At 39.0% G+C, this 24,370-nt stretch overlaps 1 protein-coding gene across 2 annotated transcripts in view; it reads right to left on the bottom strand.

The window, feature by feature from the left end:
- jph3b (junctophilin 3b) overlaps positions 1 to 24,370 on the bottom strand; it is a 59,110-nt gene that overhangs the window by 4,681 nt on the left and 30,059 nt on the right. For both annotated transcript variants that reach the window (XM_040132765.1, XM_040132766.1), the window contains 2 exons: positions 12,702 to 12,826; positions 9,130 to 10,127 (listed from right to left, as the gene is read on the bottom strand). In XM_040132765.1, coding sequence (XP_039988699.1) covers positions 9,130 to 10,127; positions 12,702 to 12,826 — 1,123 coding nt within the window. The remainder of the gene's footprint in view (positions 1 to 9,129; positions 10,128 to 12,701; positions 12,827 to 24,370) is intronic.

Here is a 24,370-nt window from a genome sequence, read left to right as displayed (position 1 = left end):
CCATAGCAACCTTTATAAGGATAATAATATGTCAGCCTCTGATGGTGTAAACTTGTTGTGGAATTTTCTGCCCCCAAGTGACTGAACCACAGTTTCATTCTGGCTTCTCATGCAAATCACAGCAGAGATACAGAAAAATGTACTGCTCTTGATACAATTAAGCATACTATACTTATTATCAGAGGAGGTATAGCAAAAGAGATGTTTGAGACAGTACAGTTTTAAATTGGTTTAAGTCTTATCTGTCTCGCAGAGACTAAGTTGTCTGCCCCCTTAATGGTCACTAATATTCACCTGTGGACATGAACCTCAGTCTCTAGCATGAAAGCAACAAGCTACACCACCATCTATCACCCCCACCTCCACACCCTAACTATCTGCCTCATTCTACTTCTTCCTGCATTGGCACTGTGTAACTACACTGGTCATGAAAGAGTCCACACTTCTTGCTGATGTCCATATTTACATTTATTCTTCCCTGAAGTCTCATGGAACAGACAAAACAGTTTCAAGAACAAAGCTACAAAACAACAAAGAAACAAATACTCTTCGTCTCTCATTTACTTACAAATCCAAGTATAACAGCACTTAGTAAGGTAACTTAATCAATTATTGCTGTGTTCGCCCAGTAGACCAGCATTAGAATAACAGACGGGAGCATACAATTTTGCTATTTTGCCTGCCATTTCTCTGGCCTTTCCTGAGCTTTACTCAAACATATGGGTCATAAGGCCATGTGACTTACAATAAAACTTGTTCATCATCATGAATATAACAAAGGCAACATAATAATGATTTTAACTCACAAACTACCTCAAAACAGCAGACAAGATGTATCATAATTGCAACAACAACAAAAAAACTACTTGACAAAAAAACTACTTGAGAAGTCACGTATGTTGGCTGCCAGTGTTGTCACGGCAACACGTAGTCACTGGTTTTATCAGTGTCAGCTCCATGCTGGCACTGGATGAAAGCCGTGACACTGATTACAAACTGGACGTGATGCAGACAAGCAAGCAAGCAAACAGCAGATTGTTTCAGTGTTTCTCAATGAAGATGTCCTAACCTGCTCTGTGCGTCAGCAAACAGGCTGAGCGACGTGTTGCTCGTTTGCCAAGACAAAACAACAGATTTGTGCAGTAAGCATATAAAATCTCTGATTTCTCCCCCACCCCCAACCTAATTTCTTATCATGTTTTAGATTTAAATCTATGAATTTAAACCTGACTAGTAGCTAAGTGCTAGCTAGATAATAAGATAACTCCGTTATTCTGAAAGTAGTCTACCTGACAGTAACTGACAGCTAATCAATATCACTTTATTACAGTTTATATAATGAACCTATATAAAATATAACAGTGTGTACACATCACAAAAAATAATCATTCTAGCTGAGGGAGTTATTAAAACTTACTCATTTTAAAAGGGAGAAATCACAAGCGGCACAAAAAAAGATCTCATCTCCTCCCCTCACGTCCCCTCATTGCCCTCATTGTTCATTCACTCACTGAATGTTAGAAAGAGGTGTGAGGTGCAGGATTGTCGTAGGGCTACTGGACTGAATATTCTGTATCACTCAGTGATGTCAGCCCTACTGGTAAAGTAGCTAAGTGTATTCATCATATTAACTTTTTTATGTCACAAACTTTTCTACAACCGTTTAAAGAATGAAATCCTAATAATTAGAGCACAGGCTTAGAGACAGATGTTATACAGTGACTTAAAATCCTTGACACAAAACATCAAGCCCCAAGCTAGTAACCTTGTTGTGCTTTCTGATCCTCATCTGAATTTTATCATTTTGGGAAATACTGCAAAAGTACAGCCATATCTCTCCCACACAGATACCGAGAGACCTGTGCATGTTTTTATCACTAGCAGGTTTGACAAAAGTGCTATAATGCTTTCTTTTGTGGCCTAACATGAAAGCTTTAGATAAACTGCAGAGCAGCCAAAATGAAGCAGCATGTGTGCTGACCAGTATGAGAGGACACATTATGTATACATGCACCTGTTTTAAAGTCTCTCTGGTAGCAAATTCTTCTTTGTACATTTTAAGATTCTGCTCTTGGTTTTGAAATAAATCACTGGACTAGTGATTACATGTCAAACATGATTTAAACATGTGTCCCTGTTAAGTCTGTTCATTCATCTGGAACTGGCCTTTCAGTTGTTCCATCATCTACCACTAAGACCAACTGAGAAACAGGCTTTAGTGTCAATGATCATCTGGAGCGAACGGCATCACAATCTTTTACCTTTTTCTCTTGAAATCTTAGAGTCACTGGTTTATCTGCTAATCCATTCCTCATATTTAAATGTAATTTTATTTCTTTACTTTTTAGAACTCTTTGTCACTATGTTAAGTTTTGTTATTGTGGGCCATGAAAGGTTTGGTCGTCTTCGGACACAGCTTCCTGTAAAAATGAGCCTTTAGGATGCACAGAGGTTCATTTCTGTGTTCAACGATCATGACTAGTTGATGTCTTTGAGTGGACACAGAGGTTCAGTGCTTTCAGTACAGTGGTTTCATGCTACACTGGATACAGTAATGATATTTTTATTGTTTCTGTATACTGCATAATCTTGCATGAAAGGCCCAATATAGATAAAGTTCAATTGATGGATTGATTTAGAGGACATGTGTCAGAGCAGCCCAATTGTTCCCATGGTGTTTGCAACGCTCCCTGTGTATATTTATCTGAGTGTGATAGTCAGGGTAACTCACAGGGATTTTGGGCCCCATGAAAAAATATCACATTGGGCCCCACCACCCCACCACCACAGGCCATACCAACCCTGAAAATATAACACTGTGCAGGCGTGCATGCAACATTCTTCATACAGTGGAATTCACTATTTGAACAAGACTGATACCCTCTATAAGAAACTCTATAAGACACGATATTTCAGTCTGCATGCAAGTCATGTAGACACACATTACCTTGGCAATATGACTTGAAGGTATTACTTTAATATTGGCTGTCACTTTAAATCAGACTGAGCCACTCAATGCTTCAAACTGTCAAGCATCCAATACTAGACGGCCTAGACTAAAGGCTGTTTTTCTGTTTCATATAATGATCATTATGTGTTTGAATTCTTATCATTGAAAAGGATTTAATAATTTTTCTTTTTTTCCCTATTAATAAAAAAGAAATTACCATGCCCCCCCCCCTGCATTTATGCCAACTGACATGTCAATCAACACAATGCTTCTCACCTCCTACTTCAGTTGGGAGTAGGGCTTGTTCATTGGTAGGGGTATGGGGATGGGGACACAGGGCTGCTGAACCTGAAGATGCATCTGCTGGGCATGGACAACAGATTTATTATGAAAAGCTAAAAGTTTGCCTGCATTGATTAAAAGTTGCCAAAAAGATGAGCACCATCTACCACTCCTTACTTGCAGTTCACTGCTAGCAAGTACCATTTGCGTCTGGTTCCTAACAACCCCCCCATACAACCTCTGTTGATATTATCAGTGTATCCTGTGAACCTGTCTTACACAAATCTGACTTGCTTCTCTGCAGCTGCAAACACACACACACAAGCACCCCACCTCCACCCACTCCCATCCCCCTGTCACTGGCACACACCCACTGATTGGCCACTGATGAAACAAGGCATAAACTGTTCCCTGGCAACAGAGCGCTGGTTAACCAATAGGGGGCCTTCAGTGAGGAAGGGGCTAGTTTGCCAATCTGCTGTTACTAAGGTGCTGAGAGGACCGCTGAGGTTCTCCCTTTCCGCCTGTATGTCTGTGTGTGTGTGTGTGTGTGTGTGTGTGTGTGTGTGTGTGTGTGTGTGTGTGTGTGTGTGTGTGTGTGTGTGTGTGTGTGTGTGTGTGTGTGTCTGTGTGTGTGTGCGTGTGCCTGTCTGTTTAAGACTTCATGTTTTCATTTAGCAGGTTGTAACAGCATCAACCAACTAAATAAGCAACTTAACTCAGTCATCACACTGTTTCAGACAAATATGTATTAAAGTGAGAAAGCTGTGCGAGAAGTGTGAAACTGTATTTAACAGTTTACATATAAATAGTGTGTGTGTGAGAGAGAGAGCTTGTATTATAATGTGTATCATAATGTGCTCGGTGTATGACTGTAGTGTACAATGTGTGGTTTGCACTCACTGCTGATTTTCCTGTTGGTTTCATTAGCTAATGTTGCAACCCTATTGAGTGAGTCAAGACATAGCGAAAAAAATCATATTAGTACAACGTAATCTCCCCCACTTGCTCATTGCACAAAAAATCTTTCTTTATTTCACAAGGTTGAAACCTTGTGACTCTCCCCCAGGATTATCTTAATATGTGGGATAACATTGTGTTATGTCACTGGGGATGGGATGTATCCTCATGAGAGCTGGCAACAAATCCTTTTAGTCAAATCAATGTGTGGCAGTGACATGACAAATAGGACAAATGCACCATATAGCTACTGTCCAGGGAGACATTAAGGTCAAACAAAGCCATGCAGAGGTTCAAACTACTAAAATTTAAAACTGCTATAATCAATGGGCCTTATTCACCAATATCTTCTTATGTTTTTTTTAAAAATTGTTCTTGAGAAAAGTCCTAAGAAATGTCTACGTCTGATTCATGACATGTTCTTAAACCGCAGAATTGTTTGTACGCGTTCTTATAATGATGATTCCCGTTATCCTCATAAATTGACAGTGCGTGACAGTTGTTCCTAATTAGCATAGGTAAACGCCCCACCAATCCCCATAAAAAATAAAAATGAGACTGCAGGCCATGTGCCCCACAGAAAATAACACAAAGAAAATTGAAAATAAAAATTGAGAAAGAAGTCAAGAAACCCCAAATGAAAATCTAAAGACGGTGGAGAATCGGACTCCAAACCCAAGAAAAACTTCAGTAGTTCTGAAATGGAGGTACTGTTGCAGGAAGTGAAAAAGCAAACGAGCGCTGTCATATTTAGCTCTGTCAATAGTGGATATAAAATAACAAAAACAAAAAAGAAAAGATGCATTGGATGCTAATACTTGTTCAGTGAACACTGTATCCGGAGAATGGCACTCAAATCTGAGGCAAAAAAATATATATTTCCAAACACAGAAGAGACACGCTCACCACTGGAGGGTGAAAGGCTTGCTCAGAGTTATCTGAGCTGGACCAGCACATCGGGGCCATTATTAGAAAGACAGGACTTTTTTTTTATTTTAAATCCTATAATATTATACAACTGTAGAATGAAAGAAAACACAATAACCAATAGTTTTGAACAAACATGTCAGCACTCAAAAGTGCATAAGTGTGCTCTTGAGAGTGCGTAGATTCTGTTCTTACCTAAGAACAAATCCCAAATAAGAAAAAAGCAGTGAATGTCAGAATCTTCGTGAAAACTAAGTAAGTAGGTTTTAAGAAGAAATTTCCTCTTAAGAATGGTTGGTGAATGAGGCCAAACACTTTTATATTAACAATGGATATAATGACTAAATGTAAAGGGAAATGAGTTGCTCATAGTGGTGAACCCACAGAAAATTATCAACTGACTCTGCAGTTCTTTTCAATTCTACAGAGCTTTATAGTGATTTTAACTCATTGTTTTGGATTTCATAGTCTGCAACTTTAATATTTTGGTTAACTCTCTGAGCTCTCATCAACCTTGTCTCCAGCAGCAGCTGTAAACCCACTGCCACTACCTAGCGCCAAATGTCAGACAAAGTTAGCAACTAGATGGTGAACATAGTGGAGAATTTAGCCACTAAAGAGCGAGATATTTCCCTTACTAAATAGTGAAAAGAGCCAAAAGTCGAGTACATATTGGACTTAGATTGATCAGGTTGCCAGAAACACGACTACAAATGAATACTAATGTAATTTTGTAAGATAATAATGCCATGTTGTACTTTTGGTCTAGGGCTGTTTTTCTTGGTTTTGACCAGCTTCTCTATTCTAGTGAGGGAAAATATCATTGCTACAGCATACAATGGTGAGCTAAATTAGTGTGCGTCCAACTTTGCGGCAACATTTTGGTGAAGGCTTTTTTTTTTTGTTTTAACATTACAATGCCCCCGTGCACAAAATATACCCATAAAGAAACGGGTTTTCTAGTTTGGTGTGGAAGAACTTGACTGACCTACACAAGAGCCCTGACCTCAACCCCATCCAACACATTAAGGATGAACTAGAATGCGAGCCAGGTGTTATCGCCCAACATCAGTAGCAGATTTTACTAATGCTCTTGAGGCTGAATGGAAGCAAATCCCTGAAGCCAGGTTCCAAAATCTGGTGGAAAGCCTTCCTAGAAAAGTGGAGGCTGTTACAGCAGCAAATTATTGCTCATGGTTTTGTAATAACATGTTCATCTGCATTAAATGGTTCAGTCATAAATGGTGTAATGTTCCATTGTCTAAATGCTTTAGGCCATATTGTGTGGCATGACCAGTAAAATGTTTACTTTTCATTAATTATTTCCAATGGCAGCATGTTGGCACTGTATTTATTAAAGAAAATATAATTTTTTAAATCCTACTAATTCTAATTTAGTAGGTCTAATTTTTTGTTTTGGCATTCATTCGTAACAGTTATTACCCATCAGGTTAATTGTGAAGATACTTTTTACAACGGTCAATTAGGATAAGCAACACAAACAATCAGACTGGTTTCAAACAAGTCCCCAGTTTAACTGTATCATAGAAACAGTAGAAAATTAAGCTGAACATTAACATTTTTTTTGCCCTAATGGACTAGAAGCGGCACATCCCCAGATTTTAACAATGAAACAGGTGTGTAAAATATTATCATAGCCAACACAAATGATGGCCAAATCTACAAAAACAACACCATAACAATATCTGTGCAGACACTTAGCCTTTCCCTTATTACTGTATGTCTACTGCTAAACCATAGCAAATTAAAAAACAAAGGAAATATGCTGACTGTGCCAGTCAACTTTGCAGCTGTTTTCCCCTGTGTGTGTCAAAACCGCTTTAAGTACAAATTTGTCAATATGACGCTGGATAGGATAAATCGTGGGGTTCATCACTGTCACTGAAACTCCTCTGATCAGGCACAGCTCATACTGTATATTCAACACATTATAACACACAGTGATGCTGATGCCCACTTGAGCTTTACATCTGTATTCACAATGGACAGTGCTTATGCTCTTGGGCTTTCAATCAGACCTCATGTACGTATGTATCAATTACTTCGATTTCATAAAGAATTTAAATTATACTTGACCATCAAAATGAAAAGTCTTATTTCAAAATGTTCTAGAAAAAACTTCGATGCGTTGAAGGCAAAAAAGGCTGAAAGACTTTGATTTTTATAAGCGACTGAATACTTAAACCTGCCATAATAAATTTTTTGAACAATTGGCAGCAGTGGAAGCTGTAAACACTGAAATATTATAAACTTTTAAGTTGAAATGGCAAACTTGTGGGAAACAGTTACGTCCAGCATATACAGAGCAATATTATCCTTCATTTGACGTCGTGTCTGTGTCAAATGTCAGTCCAATATGAACTCTCCTTTTAGTTCTGTTTTTGGTCTTCACCAACTTCTGAAAGAAATAACTGATTCATAAGCTGCTAAATGCTCCACCAGCTAGTCACTAACTTTATGTCTGCGATGTGGTGCTGAGCAGGTACAGTTGGTTTTTAGAGGGGTTTTCTGCTGGAAACAACTGCCATCTGTGTCCAAAAACGACACTGATGAGAAGTAAAGTGAGGAACGAATACCCAAAAAGTATTGAGATGAAAGACGCTAAAATTCTTTGTAGAGCTGAGGGGAACTATGAGTTTATTGAGTAAGGTGATCAATCTCTCTAGGAAACTCCCAGAGGGTCATTCCAAGTGTTGCAATTTCAAAGACTGGATTTTAACTATGTCGTCTTAAGGTTAACAAAGTCTGGTTTCAAAAATGTCCAGTATTCAAAATACTATACTTAACTATGCTTAGATTTAATTGGTCTAAAATTGATCCAAAAGATCAAGTCAAAGTTAAGTCAAAAAATCTAGCTAATCTAATCAAGCTAATTTGATTGGTTATATTCAGAACAGAGTTAAGATGAAAATTCAAACCTGAAAATATAGGCCACCAAGGATAAGCAAATGAGTCTTAATGGAACTGATCACACCTCTCTCTAATCAGGTTATGTTCTGACAGTCACATAATGCCAAGAGTGACTGAAAACTCTGTACATTTAAATTTTGTCTTTTCTGAGTTTGTGAACCCCTGTCAAAAGAAAAGGGTATTGAAATTATACAACTAGAAATTAAATTATGGACATTTCAAAGGGAATATTCAAATCACATGAATTAGTAATATTTAAGTTTCAACATTCAGTATTCAGTAATTATTAAATTTCACATTGTTATGTGATCAGTTGCTTACAAAATTCAATTTATTACGGTATTTGTGTGATTCCATGTATGTACTACTTTATATTATGCAATGTATGTCTGCTACACACATTACATTAGGCCTTAGTTTCACCTTTTAACCATGCTGAGGTGCCTTCTATGTAAGGGGCTATAGAATATATAGAACTAAGATTATTTTTAGCAAAAAAAAAAACCAATAGTCAAACTACAATATTTATTGACAGACCCTTATATTTTACATGGGATGAAAACATTACCACTGCAGTTGAAAATATATGATTTTTTTTTTTAACATATTTTGGTAGCTGTTTAAGAAATGTAAGAAATAAAATAACTTCACTGTGGAAAAACCTCTTGATCCTCAGAAAAATTTGACTCCTGGCCCTCTCCACAAGGAGGTCAGAGGTGAGATACAGCTATAGAACAGCAGCCCTGCAGCTGATAAGGATTCAGTGTCTTATTGAAGGACACTTCAGCAAAATGGAAGCTGTCTGGCTCTCTACTCATGCCATGCCACAGCATTACCCATAACAGTACACTAAAAAACTAAAAACTAATTAATCCTGTAGGTTTTGTTTTTAAACTTGGAAATATTCACAGGGCTTAGAGTTTTGTGTTGTCCTAGTTTGTGTCAACACACTCATAATTGTAACAGTTTTACACAGCACATTAACAGAGATTGAAAGCCACAAAAGCCAACTTTGTGAGTTGGTTAAGTGTTGTATTTGTATAGCAGAGTTGTATTAGTCAGTGCAGTATGAGTCTTACCGAGTTGCCTTTGCACTCTGTGAGGCTGTGGTCCTGCTGCTCCTGTGTGATGGGTGAGGACTTCAGAGGGGGGGAGAGGGTGAGGTCCCGGCGCAAAGGTCGTGAGTCCATCTTCTCCCCCGGTCTGTCCAGCTTGTGCACTGAGTCTTTACCCCCCTCTTTCCCCTCCCTTCCTTCCCTCACCTCCCTCCCGTCACGGTTCTTATGTCTCTGTCGCTGCAAAGCGTGTGAGCGCCCCTCTCCGTGAGTGTGACTGTGCCCATGCCTCTCCTCCCCATGCCCATGGGGCTTGTGGGTAGTGGAGTCTCTGGGCTGTAAAGGCTTCATCTCCATCTCGTAGTTGCTAATTTTCTCCTCGTCCTGCTCCAGCAGCCGACCTCCCCTGCCATGCACACCCCTGTGCCCAGACGTCCAAGAGGCAGACGAGGACGACTCTGTCCACCTGTACCCTCTGGCCTGTCTGTGATTAGATGAGCCATGCTCCCGTGACTTGTGATTGGAGGAGCTGTGTTTGTGTCCGTTGGTCCGACTCACTCCTCGCCCACTGACCTCACCTCCCCCTTTTGACAACATCCCTCTCCTCTTGTCCTCGCCCCAGCTGTTGGCACCCGGATACTCCCCCTTCCCTCCCCCTCCAATGCCTTCACCTCCTCCACTACCTCCCTCCATCAAGACTTGGATCTCTTTCTTCCCTCCTCCATCACCTTTCTCACTCCCTTCTCCTCCCTCCTTCCCCCTGTCTCCGTGGTCCACGGCGCTCTGCCGATGGAAGCGGGCACTCTTGCTGCGCTGGGACTGCCGGGCAGGGGGAGGCGGGGTGTGAGGAGGTGAGGAAGAAGGGGGGCTGAGGTCAGGGGTGGCGGCGTCGTTAGAGGGATCGTCAGAAGCTGCACTCTTCATGTAAAGATCAGGGCTATCGGCTGTGCCAGCGCTACTCGACAACCCCTCTCCCTCCACCTCACTGGACACCTGACGTTTGGGACGCTGCACCTCCATACCTGCAAAAGAGGGATGACATCAGAAAGACAACAGACATTTAGCGAAGGAGTGAGGCGAAGAGGCTATAAAGCTGCACAGTCATCACAGCTTATTCCTTGTTTGAAAGTCATGACAGCACAATAAGTGTCAGTACAAACACGATATTTACATACAAATAATCTCAGTTGACTGTATGAAAAAAAAAAAGCTGTACCATCCCAAAACATCAATAATGTTTGGAAAATCTACGACGGTGTATTATGGCCATTGTAGGTTAAAAAAAAATTAAAAGATTCTACAGATCTGGGGTAGGGGGGTAATATTCTGAGAAAAAACTCAGAATTTCCGAGATTGAAGTCGTATATTTACGAGAAAAAAAAATCTCAAATGTACGAAAAAAAACTTGAATATTCTCTGAATTTATAAAGTCAAACATTTGCAAGAAAAAGCGCAGATATTCTCTGAGATTAAACTCCGAAATTCACGACAAAAAACTCGTAGGGTTTGTCTGTTTGTCAAGGAATCACATTGCCTCACTTTGCAAGGTTTGGTCAACCTCACCACACCACAGACACTGCTGCTTGCCGTGTATTGTGCCTGCAGTGGATGACCTAATGAAATTATGCTTTGTAATCGGATTCAGCAATAAGGCAATACTCATGATTTTAGAACAAAATAGCTAGCCATATTATCATAAATATCCGGACTTTGAAGAGACGTTGCCGTGAACCAAGTCACTTCACGTAACCAAGTCACTTCTAGTAAGGATGCATGGTCAGACTGGCCATCGTGACTACAGGCACAAATCCGTGGGACCGTCAAAAAATCCATGAAGTTTTTACCAGCCGTGTCTGTTTCTTTTCCTCTCTGTGTGCCTGTACGATGATGGCGTGCTGCATGCGCGTTCTGGTACTGGGCCCAGAGGCCAATTACAACCATGTTTCAACCCTCAGTGACCGACCCGATGGTTCGGGTTGTCCTAGAGTAGGGATATCCAGTTTTCGCAAAAAATGTGGACGCAAAGTTGCTCCCAAAAGACACATTGAACATGTTCACCCATCTTCAGAAAAAAAAGTATGTTTCCCGTTTATGACTTTAATCACTGAAGAAAAAAGATGTGAACGTTTTAAACGTTGATCATAAAATGCGCTATCGAAATAATCCCCACTGTCTGATTTACAAACAGACACACACTGACCCCAATCAGACCCCGTAGAGAAATACACAAACGAGCTTTCCCGGCTACAGTGAACTGGCAACGATTTTGATAATCGTTTAGAGCATTTCTCACTATTTTCAGAATTTTTACAAAAAAAATAATCAATAGATTAATGGATAAAATAATATGCAGATTAATCCATAATAAACATATTTAGTAATAATGATCATTAGCTGCAGTTGGATACAAAATAGTTCAAAGGAGCTCTACCTCCACCAGCTACAACAGTAAAATCCTGCTTTTACATTAATGAATGAGTAATAATAATCTATTGATTTATTATTTAATAGTATAACAGTCACAGGGGACATTTCTGCACTGAGCACTTTTTTGTGATAATACTAACATACTTTTCTCAACATTTTCAATGCAGGACCTTTACTTGTAACAGAGTACTTTTACAGTGTGGTATTAGTAATTTTTACTAAAGGATGTGAATACTTCCTAGACCACTGGTGCTAACATGCAAACTAACATGCTTTAGCTAAAAAAACCCTTCTGTTATCATTTCTTTAAGGGTAATTGTAACTGATAATAATAATAATAATAATAATAATAATAATAATAATAATAATAATAATAACAATAATAATAGTGAAATACCAACCGTGATATTTTCTGAGACAGTTATCATACCCTGAAGATCTCATACCGTTGAGACCCTAAATGTAACCAGCGATATCCCTGCATCTGTCAATTGTGTCTTGGTTCCCGAAGCTATCAACTCATCCAAATCATTATATTGTTTTCTTCTGAATAGGCCCAACTCACGGCAATGTCTCTTCAAAGTCCTGAGATTAAAGTCGTAAATTTACGAGAAAAAAAGTTCCCCCCTAATAATTTTTTGTACAGTCCCTTAGTTTTTATCTGCAAACATATGCAAAGGAAACAGTAGAGTAGTAGGGTAGATGTTCAGGATATCAACAGAAATGTTGCAAAATGTCAACATTGATGCTTATTGACATAGATGTCCTCACAATAACAGGGACAAACAGCTGCTGAAAGCAGAAGAGATGGCAAAAGAACAATCACTGTCATTTCAGGTATGTATGTGTGGGAGCGTACAATAAGTGTCATGAAGTCAGTGTGTGTGCGTGTGTCACTGTTCTTGTTGGCTGGCTACCTGCAGTGCTGTACAGATGTGAGTGACAAAGGCAGAAACACAAAGCTGGAGGGTGGTGGCAATGACCTTTATCACCAACCCACACACATATACACCCACACACACGAATGTATTTTGTTTGTTCCCACACATGTACGCACACGCACTCGTCTATGAGTCTGCTTTGCTGTGTTGCCTTCGTAGGTTATGGACATCTACTGCATATGGGTATATATGTGTGTGCTGTGATTTTTGGTGAATGTTTGCGCTCACCATTTCCTGGGTGCTGGAAGGAAGGGGAGAACTGCTTGGCAGTAACCCTGGCCATACGACTCTCATCCTGGGCTTTCTGTGCTGCTCCTAGCGCTGCCTCTGCTTTACCTTGCGCATGGGCCGTCCTGACACACAGACAACAGGGAATAGAGTAGAACAAGTACAATAAATAAGGCAAACATTAACTTATAACATTTAAAATGAGAAAAGAATAGAAGCAGTATCATTGGCTGTGGTGTCCAAAACCAATATCTTTAAGAACAAAGTACAGCAGGTTGGAACAAGTTAAGGAACAGAACAGAATAGAAAACCATTGTCTAAAAATACCGTAGGTGAAAGAAAAAACAGGAACTGACCTTTGGAACAATAAAACTGCTTATAGTGAACCACAGTGTTTCACTTTTTCACTGATAGAGGAGTATTTTTGGTTGAACCCTGGTTTACTCAACATGCACAGGACCCTCAGAGCACAACCATTTCACCTGCATTAACTTTGTATTGGATTCTTGTGTTTGTTGCCCAAAGGGTGATGCAATACTTTGCAATGTTAACCCATTCCTTTGATGGTTGGAAGAAAAGTTGAAGTTCAGCTAACTGTACGCATATTGAGGAATCTGTTTGTTCTCACAAGTATACAAAAGGGCTCTTGGTTGGGACACTTTTGAAAACAAGGTGGTAACCTTCACTGTCTAACCCACAACCAATCAACTAGACAGGGTGGACTAGAGTTAGTGTCAGGCCACATTAAGCAAATTTGACAACTCATCTTTTTCTCTACATTTGGCCTTTCATCTACATTAAGCTGGCGTTTTTCTAACCCTGTTTCTTAAGACGATCTCAGGAGTTGGTCTGGGATAGTCTGGAATTGTGTGGCAATAGGGAAAATAGCTTTGTGTGTCCTCTAACTCACTCTGTGATCATTCGTTTTACATGTCAATCGAGCCAAACACAACAGAAGTTTGGCCCTTCAGCTTTATTTATGACTTATTTGATTTTTCCAGACAAATTTGCAACCATAAAGTAGTGATTAGATCAGCATTTAATAACAGGAGTGCAGCAGTTAATGTTTGCCTGGTTAACAGGTAGCTTCTAAAAACTGTAATTGAATCATTATCTAGTTGTCTGACAACACAGAAAACATGTATTAAGAACAACCAAATGATGAGTTCCGCTGTAATAAAGCACGATATAGCTGAAAGGTGTAGTGGATAAATGCAGGTTAGTAACCAGGCTGTCTGTCCGATTGCTGGAGGAGGAGGAAGAAGAAAGTTAGATGTTGTCTATATATTTGGGCATGCAGTGTAAATGGAGAATTTTATGTAAACCTGTTTGGACACACATAATTATCATACAGTGTTTTCAAATTTAATCAGCTTAGTGTGGATGTAGCCTAATAGTTAGATTGAATTGCTGTTTTGTTCAACTTCTTACACTCAGCCTGACATTGTGCTCACATTAGTCTATTTCTTATTGGGAGCAGAGGGGGCATTTTCATTTGACACAGAAGCTACAGTAGCAGTTGCTAGGGAAAATTGAACTTATCATTATTTATGTTTCAGTTTAGAACAACTTGTACAGCTATCTTGATCATATCCATGCTTGTAGCAACTTTTCTGTTGCCATTTTTTGTGAATGCTATGCCACAAGCCAGCTATGTGAAAAGATGACATTCTTAATCTCACCAACTACACTCTCAAACCAGCAGAAAAAAACCATCAGTGTGCATATCACCGGATTTATATGAATCACTGAACAAATCTGAGATGTGATCAGTGATTAAGAGGTTAAGAAGGCTAGTGTAGATGTGGATTTAATGTGAATACTGTATATTGCATTAAAGCAGGCTTGTATAGTATCTTTGCCATACATCGTTTGTATGTCACTATTCTTTTCTCATTCTCTTTGGTGGATAAAACTTTGGATAAAAACTTGGACACAATGTTTAGGTAATCACTGTAGACCCTAGTAAGACTCAGGACCTTTTCCTCCTGTGGTTATGGAACTTAAATAATACACTTACATAAAATCACATCACTGATGTGCCCATATGAAGCATTTATTTTTCGGTATTGTTATTAAAAGAAGATGCGGTATACACAGCTTCATTTATATTTGAGTTATCTGTTCTATTGTGTCTTGTTATGGCTGACTAATCTCAATATAAAAGACACCTGAGTCAGAGGTTTAGAAACACACACACACACACACACACACACACACACACACACACACACACACACACACACACACACACACACACACACACGCACAGTATGTAGGCATCTACATATTGCATTGTACCTCACACAGTGGCTACGTGAGGACAATTACTACAGCGTTGGAGGGTTTTTCACATCTCCATCTCTCTAACTGCTCCTTTACAGCCTCCTTTTCATATCTCTCTAACTCTTTCTTTTATTTCTGCCTCTCCCTAGTTGTCCCTTCCTTCTTTATCACAATCCCCTTTTCATCTGCCTCTTGTCCCAACCTCTCTTTCTTTCTCTGTGGTTATATCAAATAGATCTTTTCTCTCAATTACAACCCTCTTCTCACTTTAGTTTCTCTCTTTCAATTTGCCTATCTTTCTCTGTCTTTCGAAGGGCTCTCGACTCATGTACAATAGCCTCTCCAGCGCTCCCTCCCTCTCTTTCTCCCGCCCTCTCTTTTCTAGCTGGACAGTAACAGTCTTGATGCAGTGTTGCATGTCAATGGCTATTGATTTTTTCTTGTCTGCCTCTCTGTTTCTTTTTACCTCTCTCTGCACTTTTTGCCACCACTGCTATGCCAGGCCCACAATATACTCAACACCATAAATGTGTGTGAGTGCATGCCACTCACACACATTTATGGGTAAAGAGGGAAAGAAGACTGCCTTAGTTTTTCATTTGACACAATCACACAATCACATCACACAATCACATGTAAAATTTTATACAGAAATGCAATATTTACAAGGTTTACATGTCGAGAATAAATTGCTTCCCATGCAAACACACTCTTGCTAATCTGGCACAACCTGTTCTCACCTTGGTACTCACAACACAACACGAAAGACTCCTTTAATCTCTCTCTCTCTCTCTCTCTCTCTTTCATCCTTCCCTCCACAACTTCCTGTCCCACTCCTTTCTTCCCCAGGAACAACCTGTTTCTGGATGAATCAACTGCCTGGAGAAAGAAAAAAGCTCCCTGTTCAAATAGGGCTTGATTATACAACACAACATCCTGTCCAAAAGAAAAAAGAGGAAGAGTTTGCAGATGGGCAAGAAGAGAGAAAAGGAAAGAGAGATGGAGTGTGACAAAGGAGAGGTACAGAGGGTGAGTGTGCAATGGAGAAAGGAACAGGGAGAGACTGAAATGGACAAAAGAAGATACAGATAAAAGGTGTTACATATTCAACATCAATGAATGATTACCAGATTCATACAGAAGTAAACAAAGGCAGGTTTCTCATTTCTAGCTGATGACCGTGGCTTATGGCAGCTGAAGTGGCAATGTGTTGCTAGCAGTTTTTACAGTATAAGCATTATGTAATTAACTGATGCTAACTTCTTGAGTTGGCTGGAAACTATCTACAGACAACTTTTTTTTTTCTAGCTGATTTGCTTTAAAAGGAGAATCCTGTAAAAATATCTAGACAATGGCAATGTATTACATGATTTTGTCCTAAAAGGGTAGAGCCAGTTAGCCCTAGTATTATAGTACAGTATCAAAATAAAATCTGTAATTAATTGCACCCAGTTTGGATGCTTACTATAGCAAAAAATTATTGGACAAGCAACACAGAGGTTAAAATTTTGTTGTATTGTTTGTATTTTCAATTCATACAGTATGTTTCACTTTAACAAGGGAAAAGGTTTTGAGATTGAGGACTGATGATTTGGCAAAGGTGACACTATTTTGAGTAACATTAATCTAAACTCTGATAGCTCCTAAACTCTGGTAGCATCTAGTCTTTCATATGGATCTTCAAGTCCTGAAAAGGGAATTTGTCTAATGTAAGTCCCCCATAAAATAATCTAGTTAGCTAATGATATCCCTTTGGCTTTGAAAGTTAAGTTAAGTTACTAGTGTAGGTCGAAGCTAGTTGCCAGGCATGCTAACATTTGCAGCTTACTTTAGATCAGATAAATACACTGTTTATAATTCGATCTTGTGTATTTTTATGGCTACACATTGAGAGGGCCAGTTTGAGCTATAGACCATTGGGGTGAGGACATTTTGGTAAAGTGATGACATTTTGGCCTGTCTTCACTTTCTGACACACCTTCAAAGGGCTGTTTAAGGGTTAAGACTTGGTTTTAGGGTTCAGGTTAGAATAGGCTTAAGTTAGGGTTAAGGTAAGGGTTGAGGTTAAGCATTTAGTTGTGATGGTTAAGGTTAGGGTAAGGGACTAGGGAATGCATTATGCCAACGAGCGTCCTCACAAAAATAGAAGTACAAAACGTGTGTGTCTTCGTGTATGTGTGTGTGTGTGTGTGTGTGTGTGTGTGTGTGTGTGTGTGTGTGTGTGTGTGTGTGTGTGTGTGTGTGTGTGTGTGTGTTTGTGTGTGTGTGTGTGTGTGTGTATGTGTTTGTGTGTGCATGTTTGTGTGTTTAAGAATTCATGTTTTCAGGTAGCAGGTTGTAACAGCCATCAACCAAGAGAGAGTGTTTTGGGCTTTAGGCCTGCTGATGAAACGAGTTCACAGGATTGCAGTGAATGGCTCCATCTACAAAGCATAGTGAGTCACTGGTGTGTTTATCTAGTACTAACTAATCACAGGTAGCCTAATGCTACTTTAGTTACATCAGCACACATGACAACAGTGATCAAGGCACATCAGTCTGGTATCATACACACACATTCAAATCCGTGCTTTACTGTAACATCAGGTATGTGTATAGCTGACAAAGAACTTCAGGATAGAACTTCCAGGATTCTGCTCTGGAGGTGACCTTTGACCTCTGCCTCCTGGCATGGATCTCACAAATCATCTTTAAGAAGCTGGATGAATATTAAGAAACGTTTTTCGAAACACACACACTTCAGGAAGTTAGAGAAAGACCCACATCATCCTTGAAACACTCTGCCATTGGGCTTTCATTTAGCTCAGAGAAAGAATATCAGCAGCAATTATCCTGTAACAGTGTTTCACCTCTCAGGGCTTCTCCTGGTGTTCCACAAGGAAATACCCTGCTGTTCTGTTCTGGGACACACAGAGAGAAAGAGAGAGAGAGGCTCTCCTTTCCTGGGCTATGCTGCTGTCTAAATCTGGGTTAGACATTCTGTGTGTGTATGTGTGTGTGTGTGTGTGTGTAGAGTGTCAGAGCTGCTAAGAGCTGGTTTATAGGCCAGGCTTGAACTGTATGTACAGTAAAGTTAAGCTGTCCTGTGAAGTTGAATTTCTGCTATCATCCAAAAAAACAACAACCTGCATCAACTACCTGAACTGCTGTGTCAAATATTCAGAGCATCACCACTTTGTTACTCGCCAAATTCACCAAATGAATTCTTGCTGAGAAGATTCAGCAGTATGGTGAGCACCTAAAGCTGTTTCTGTTTCAAAGAATTGATCTTAGACACTGAAAAACATGCTATTACTTTTAAATCTATTATAAATGTTATGCTTTGACTATTTCTTAATGTACAGTAGGGAGATAATTGCAATCATTGTGCTTTATCTCATGCATAATAGAAAAGTCAGAGTATAACAGATGAAGCACAGATTGCCTATGTACTGTAAACTAAAGTCTTTTGGAATAGATCAGAGAATAGAGACATTTTATTCTTCTTATTCAAAATATTTTAACTTCTTTTATTTATTTGCCAGTTTACTTCCCTTTGTCAATAGGACAAGAACTGATTGCAAGGTGTTTTAACCTCAGTTCTAAGATTATTGGCAAAACACAAAAGATCCCTTGCACAGCTTAATCATTGACCCTACACATGCCCTCTAATTCTATTGTAAGCTGATTCCATCAGCTTAGAGGAATCTGTTAAAACAAATTTAAAACAAATAAAAGGGTGTTTGGTTTTATTTCCAGAGGCCATTAGACTTACGAACTGCCACAGTACAAGAAATTGCCGGTTTTCCCTGTGGATAAACTGATAAATATACTTGCACTGCAAGCTATAGATTATCCACTGCCATCAATTGCTTTATGTCTCAACTCCTTCAAACATTGTCATATTTGTTTTTTGAGAATGCCTTTATGTGTTTGAATAAATTTTTGAATATGAACATGTACTGTATTTATGTTTGCAAACTCGCTTGCCTCAAATTGTATTTATTGAAATGAATTGAAAGCAGCATGGCACAAAAAATAATTTTTTTAGTGGCCCTCTGGATCAATTGCGTGAGTCCAACTTCTTAGTGGAGTCACTGTTTTTGGCCATGCTAGCGGAACGGTTCAAGGAATGTTAGTGTTGGTCAGTTGGTTGGTCAGTCCATACTTTGGACAACTACAAGATGGATGGGATGAAATTTTGTACAGATATTCATGGTCCCCAGAGGATGAATCCTAATAACTTTGATGGTCCCCCTGACTTTTCTTCCTTTTCCTCTCCACCAGCAGGTTGACACTTTTACTGAAATGTCCAAAAAGTCCTCCAACTTAAACTACCGTATACTAGGTCCCATAGGAACATACGAGTGGCAGGCATAACAGACCTTCACTGTCATGGTAACAATATTACAACCCATAGGGGTGTTCCAGCAGCAGGCATACCAGATATTTGTTGTCATGTTAACAATAATAAACACATGGTTGTGGATCGGTCACAGTTTGGATAGTTTTAGGCACAAAATTTCTTGGTTAGGTTTAGGAAAAGATGGTGGTTTGTGTTAAATATGTGCTTTCTTAAGGTTAGATGAAAAAACACGGTTAGGGTTTGGAACCGTCATGGACAAAAGAATCAACAATGACAACATTCATCAGTTTCACACTGAGAAACAAACAGTTTCCCGTGTGAAAGTCCTGTGTTTCTTTTAACCCAACCAATCACCTCAATCTCCTCCTGAAGCAGACTTTGTTGTTCTATATACTACATCACCTGACTTCCTCCTTTGTTCCATCACAATTACTACAGCCACTAGAGGTCGCCTAACAATAAAACGTAACTATGGGTCATTATAAGCTGCTTGCACAGTCGACCTATGGGATAATTTTTTTACAGGAGGACAGTGTCAACATACCTCAATAACTATTGGACAGATTGCCATGAAAGTTGGTACAGACATTCATGACCCCTCAGGAAGAATTGTTATTACTGTGGGGAAACTTTTAACATTCCTCTAGTGTCAACGTCAGGTCAAAAACTTTATTTGTCCAATATTTTGGTTTTTGACCAAATACATGTTAAACTAATGACATTTCCATCACCCTGCTGTAGTTTGTGTTTAGTGCTAACGCTCAAACATTAAGATACTAACACAGTAAATTAGCATTTAACTCAATGCACCACTGTGCCAATAGCCTCACAGAGCCGCTAGCATGGCTATAGACTCTTTCTAATGGCCCCAGCCATATTTATCTTGTATATATTTAGTGTTTTAGAAATTTTTTTGGAGGAAAGTAAGAGCTCTCTTTTGTTGTGATGATATGGCAGGTACCAGTACCAATGCTAACTGGTCGCCCTCCAGTGAAGTGGCTGCTGCAGATCGGCTGGTCAACAGGTCAGTCTATTTAGTGTCCAAGTTCTCCAAGAACATGCTGAGGCTTGATGTTGACAGCAGTGCCTCGTTCCCCCTTCGTCCTCCAGTCTTTGAAATTGTTGTGAAAACTTTGTGAAATTTGTGTGTAAGTTCACTGAGCTACACAGCTATAGTTTGTTACTATTAGCTTTGCCTCCAGCGATAACGTTTTTTCGTACATCTTGCCTCGTATAGCCTTTGTTTGTGTTTTTACTTGCCGCTAGCGTTAATGCTGCCGCTACTTTGTACAGTTTGTAAATAGCTCAGATATAGCAAGAAGCAGTAGGGGTAAATTGCCATTTTTGTTTAAACACTGTTTTAGATTAGGAGGTCAGGCTTAGTAAATGTCCTTTTGTTTGTTTCTTTTGTTTATTTTGAGCTGAGGTAGAACACTGGCCGGGAAGCTAGTTTGGGATTTGTTTATTATTTGGCCTTTGGTTTACCCTGAAGTCAAGCTTCACTCACTGTATATAATGCTCCCTGGTACTCTGAATAACATTCACTGTGTAGCAATAAATTGCTATTACTGCATCCAATATCGCTTTCTTCTTCTGGTTCTTATCTTTGACTCATGCATGCCTAGGCCAGAGCGTAACAGTCTTAGCCTTGTTTTTCTCTCTGTTACTCCGATTGAACTCATTAAATAAGTTCATTCAAGTATTTTTTGTATTGAGATCTGGGTTTATCTGCTTTAAGCATGCATAAAGTGGCACCCTACTTTAAACAAGGACACTCTGTTCCTCCCCAAAAATAATTCAAGGCCCCCTTGTGCATGAGCTCCTACCCTACCCTTATCCAAGCATGATCCTCCGAAGCATAGATAAGCTTAAGTTTTGCAGCATTTACACCTGCCAGAGTGTCCTTTTTTCTGTCTCAACCCTGCCAAAATTATCTGTGGGTTCAATAAAAAATCATGTTTTTTAATGAAACACCCACACACCCACAGAACTATATTTTAAATTCTGGCAGAAACCCCAGAGTTTGTAAAGATAATATGTCAAGCTGAGTTTTGGTGAAATTCATATACATTTAACACAATTAAAGCATCAAATAGAATATTTCAATTTGATGGAATGCTACTGACAGAATTAGACAGAAAAAACAGAAAGAGCGAGAGACCACTAACCACTAAAGAGAGTCACCAAGGACCATGGACAGAGAAGGAAACAGCTTTATGGGCAAAGACATCAGCAGATAACAGAAACCAGGTAAAACTAATGAAGAATAGTCTTAAGAGTCTCATCATCAATAAATTGCTGGAATAGCATCAGATAATTTTACCGCAGAGTTTGTGGGAAATGTGGTTGTAAAATTGAGAAATACTCAATCTGATGTGAAATTAATTCTAGAGTTGACCTTTGGTTTACGATAATAATGCTGTACAGTACTGTATCATGATCAATTTGAAAATTAAATATTGAATACTTTGTAATTTTAAGTACAGTAATTTGCTCGTTTGCTGTTTTATTATAAAAGTATCAATATCAATTTCATCCCTGTGTATTCAGAAAAAGGTCCCAGCTTAGCACAAAGACAGGAAGCAGTGGGAAACAGCTATCCTCCATCAATACAGCGAACATATGTCCTCCAACAACTGGCATGTTTTACCTGTTAGCTAGCCAAGTAGTATTATATTTCCTAATATTTCTGAGTTGGATTTTGATCAGGGTTAGAAAAGTGAGGAAAAGCTGGAAAGCTAATAGTACAGCATGCAGTCAACAGGCTTGGCTGTTACTGACCAGTAAATGGAACCAGTGTGTTAAACCACATTGTCTACCTTACTGGATCTAAATGTGGCCTGTTAAATACACAAGAAACAATATGTAAATGCAGTAGGACAGCTTTGTTGTTGGAAGGTGGCTTGACATAGCTAGCAAGCATGTTTCCACTAGCTTCAAAAGTTTCTGCTAAGCTTAGGCTAAACATCTACACGACCTAACTTTGTAATGATTCACAGTGATTACAGATAAGTGGTTAGACAAATTATCTATGCCTACTGGTGGCTGCTTCCCATGCGAGCCAACTAACAAGGTCAGTGAAAATAAAAAACTTTCTCTCCTCAAGCTTCCAAAGAGGTCCCACTACTATACAAAGTCAAAAGAAACTAGAAAATCTAAAAGAAAATCTTGCCATGGGATTACACACACCACAACGGCTGTCAAGATATTGATGTTGCGACTAATGAGTACTCAGTAGTCATTACTACATTATTATGATTATTCAGTAATTATTGGTCAGACCAAGCTCATCCCCGAACTTGGCCTTCATGTTCATCTCCACCACACACCACTTACAGACTCACTAGGTGAAAATAATACCCTGTCGCGGCTGGTAAAATGGGAGCTGCTCTAGCAAGTTGAATTTAAGGTTCGTTACATGTTTGTTTGAGGCTTTGCATTCAAATAAAGTGATAAAGTATCCATAAGTCTCGTCTCTTAGTAATTGTCAGTACAACAGCCTGCACTCTAAAATGCTGTTTTAATGATGATTTTGCTCTGATCACTGCTCTACATTAAGGAGTAAATCAAAGACATCATATTAGCATGTTCATCCATTATATGGTGACAGCAGATAATCATGAGTTTACTCAAAACCAAAGCTGTGAAACTATTGTAAAAGCATAAAAAATAATAAACTTTTGCATTCAGGAGAATAGATGTCATCATAAATTTTTTGGGCAGAGACATGCTCATACCACAAACAAGCGCTTCATTAAGGGAAGAATTTGGTGTCTTAGTCGACCACAGGAATGGGGGGGCTGGACTAGGTGAGCCTATGTTCATGTTTGCCTACTAGTATCACCCATCCAACACACTGTAGCATAATCAGGGTTTCAAAGTTCACTGTGGTACCTGCATAGGCAATTTTTGCAATTTCTTTATGAAGCACTTAATTCAATAATGTACCATATGTCTATTCTCCTTTCTCTTGTATTGTCAGTGCAATAGTTTACAAAATGAATTCCTTACAACAGAATAAGTTGAATGAGTTGAATTTTACTGAAACATGGCAGTTAAGTCAGTCTCAGGTGATATGGACTTTTAGAAAATGTTTAACTGTGAAAGAACTAACATAACACAAAATGTGATTCAACATTCTACTGTGTTGTAGATACAACTTAAAGCAATAGTTCGAAATTTTGGCAAATATTCTTATTTTCTTTCTGGCTGAGATTTACACAAAACCACCATCATGTCTTTACTGTGACTGTAAGGCTATAGAAGCCGGTTAGCTAAGCTTAGCATAAAGACTGGAAATGGGAACAGCTAGCCTGGCTCAGTCCTAAGGTAAAAAAAAGTCTGTTATCTGTCTACTGGCAATTCTAGAGCTCACCAATCGATACATCATATTTTATTTGTTTTAATCTATATAAAAATCAGTGGTTTTATTCAAATTGAAAATCTATTTAAAAATCTCAAATAGATGCCTAGCAACTTAATGATGATGACTAGAGTTCAGGAAGTTACTGCTAGCAACCCAAAGTCCAGCATGTATTCCTCTGTAAAACTATAATTTATCGTTTTTACACTTAAGTTTTGGTATGGATTAAACAAAGAAATATAAAGTGTTAACCAAACAAAGTGCTAGCCATTCCCAGTCATTAGTGCTGTATAAACACACACTGTTTCTATTACAATTAGGATAAACATGTGACAAACATTTGGCCCACCCATCAGGTTATTTCTGTTTATGTTTAAGATTCCATTTAGTGATATATGACAATCTGTTCATTGTAGGTCTATTAGGCTGTTACAGTGGCTCTAGAACATACAAATCACTACTAGTGCAACTTGAAAATGTAGGATTATACAAGAGGAGAGAGACCCTTATCACCATAATATATGACAGCAGAGAAACTGATGTGTTCATTACCTTCCCTGCCTGTCTTCTTTCTCTTTTTTCTTTTTAGCGTGACTTATCAGCAGTGTGAGATGAGTTAGGTAAACAGCTGTGGCACTCATACTGTGATCATACTGCCCTCAGCAGAAGACTGTC

The sequence above is a fragment of the Xiphias gladius genome, chromosome 8 (genome assembly GCF_016859285.1).
Source record: "Xiphias gladius isolate SHS-SW01 ecotype Sanya breed wild chromosome 8, ASM1685928v1, whole genome shotgun sequence".
NCBI lineage: Eukaryota > Metazoa > Chordata > Actinopteri > Istiophoriformes > Xiphiidae > Xiphias > Xiphias gladius.
This window is presented reverse-complemented; position numbering and strand designations above follow the sequence as displayed.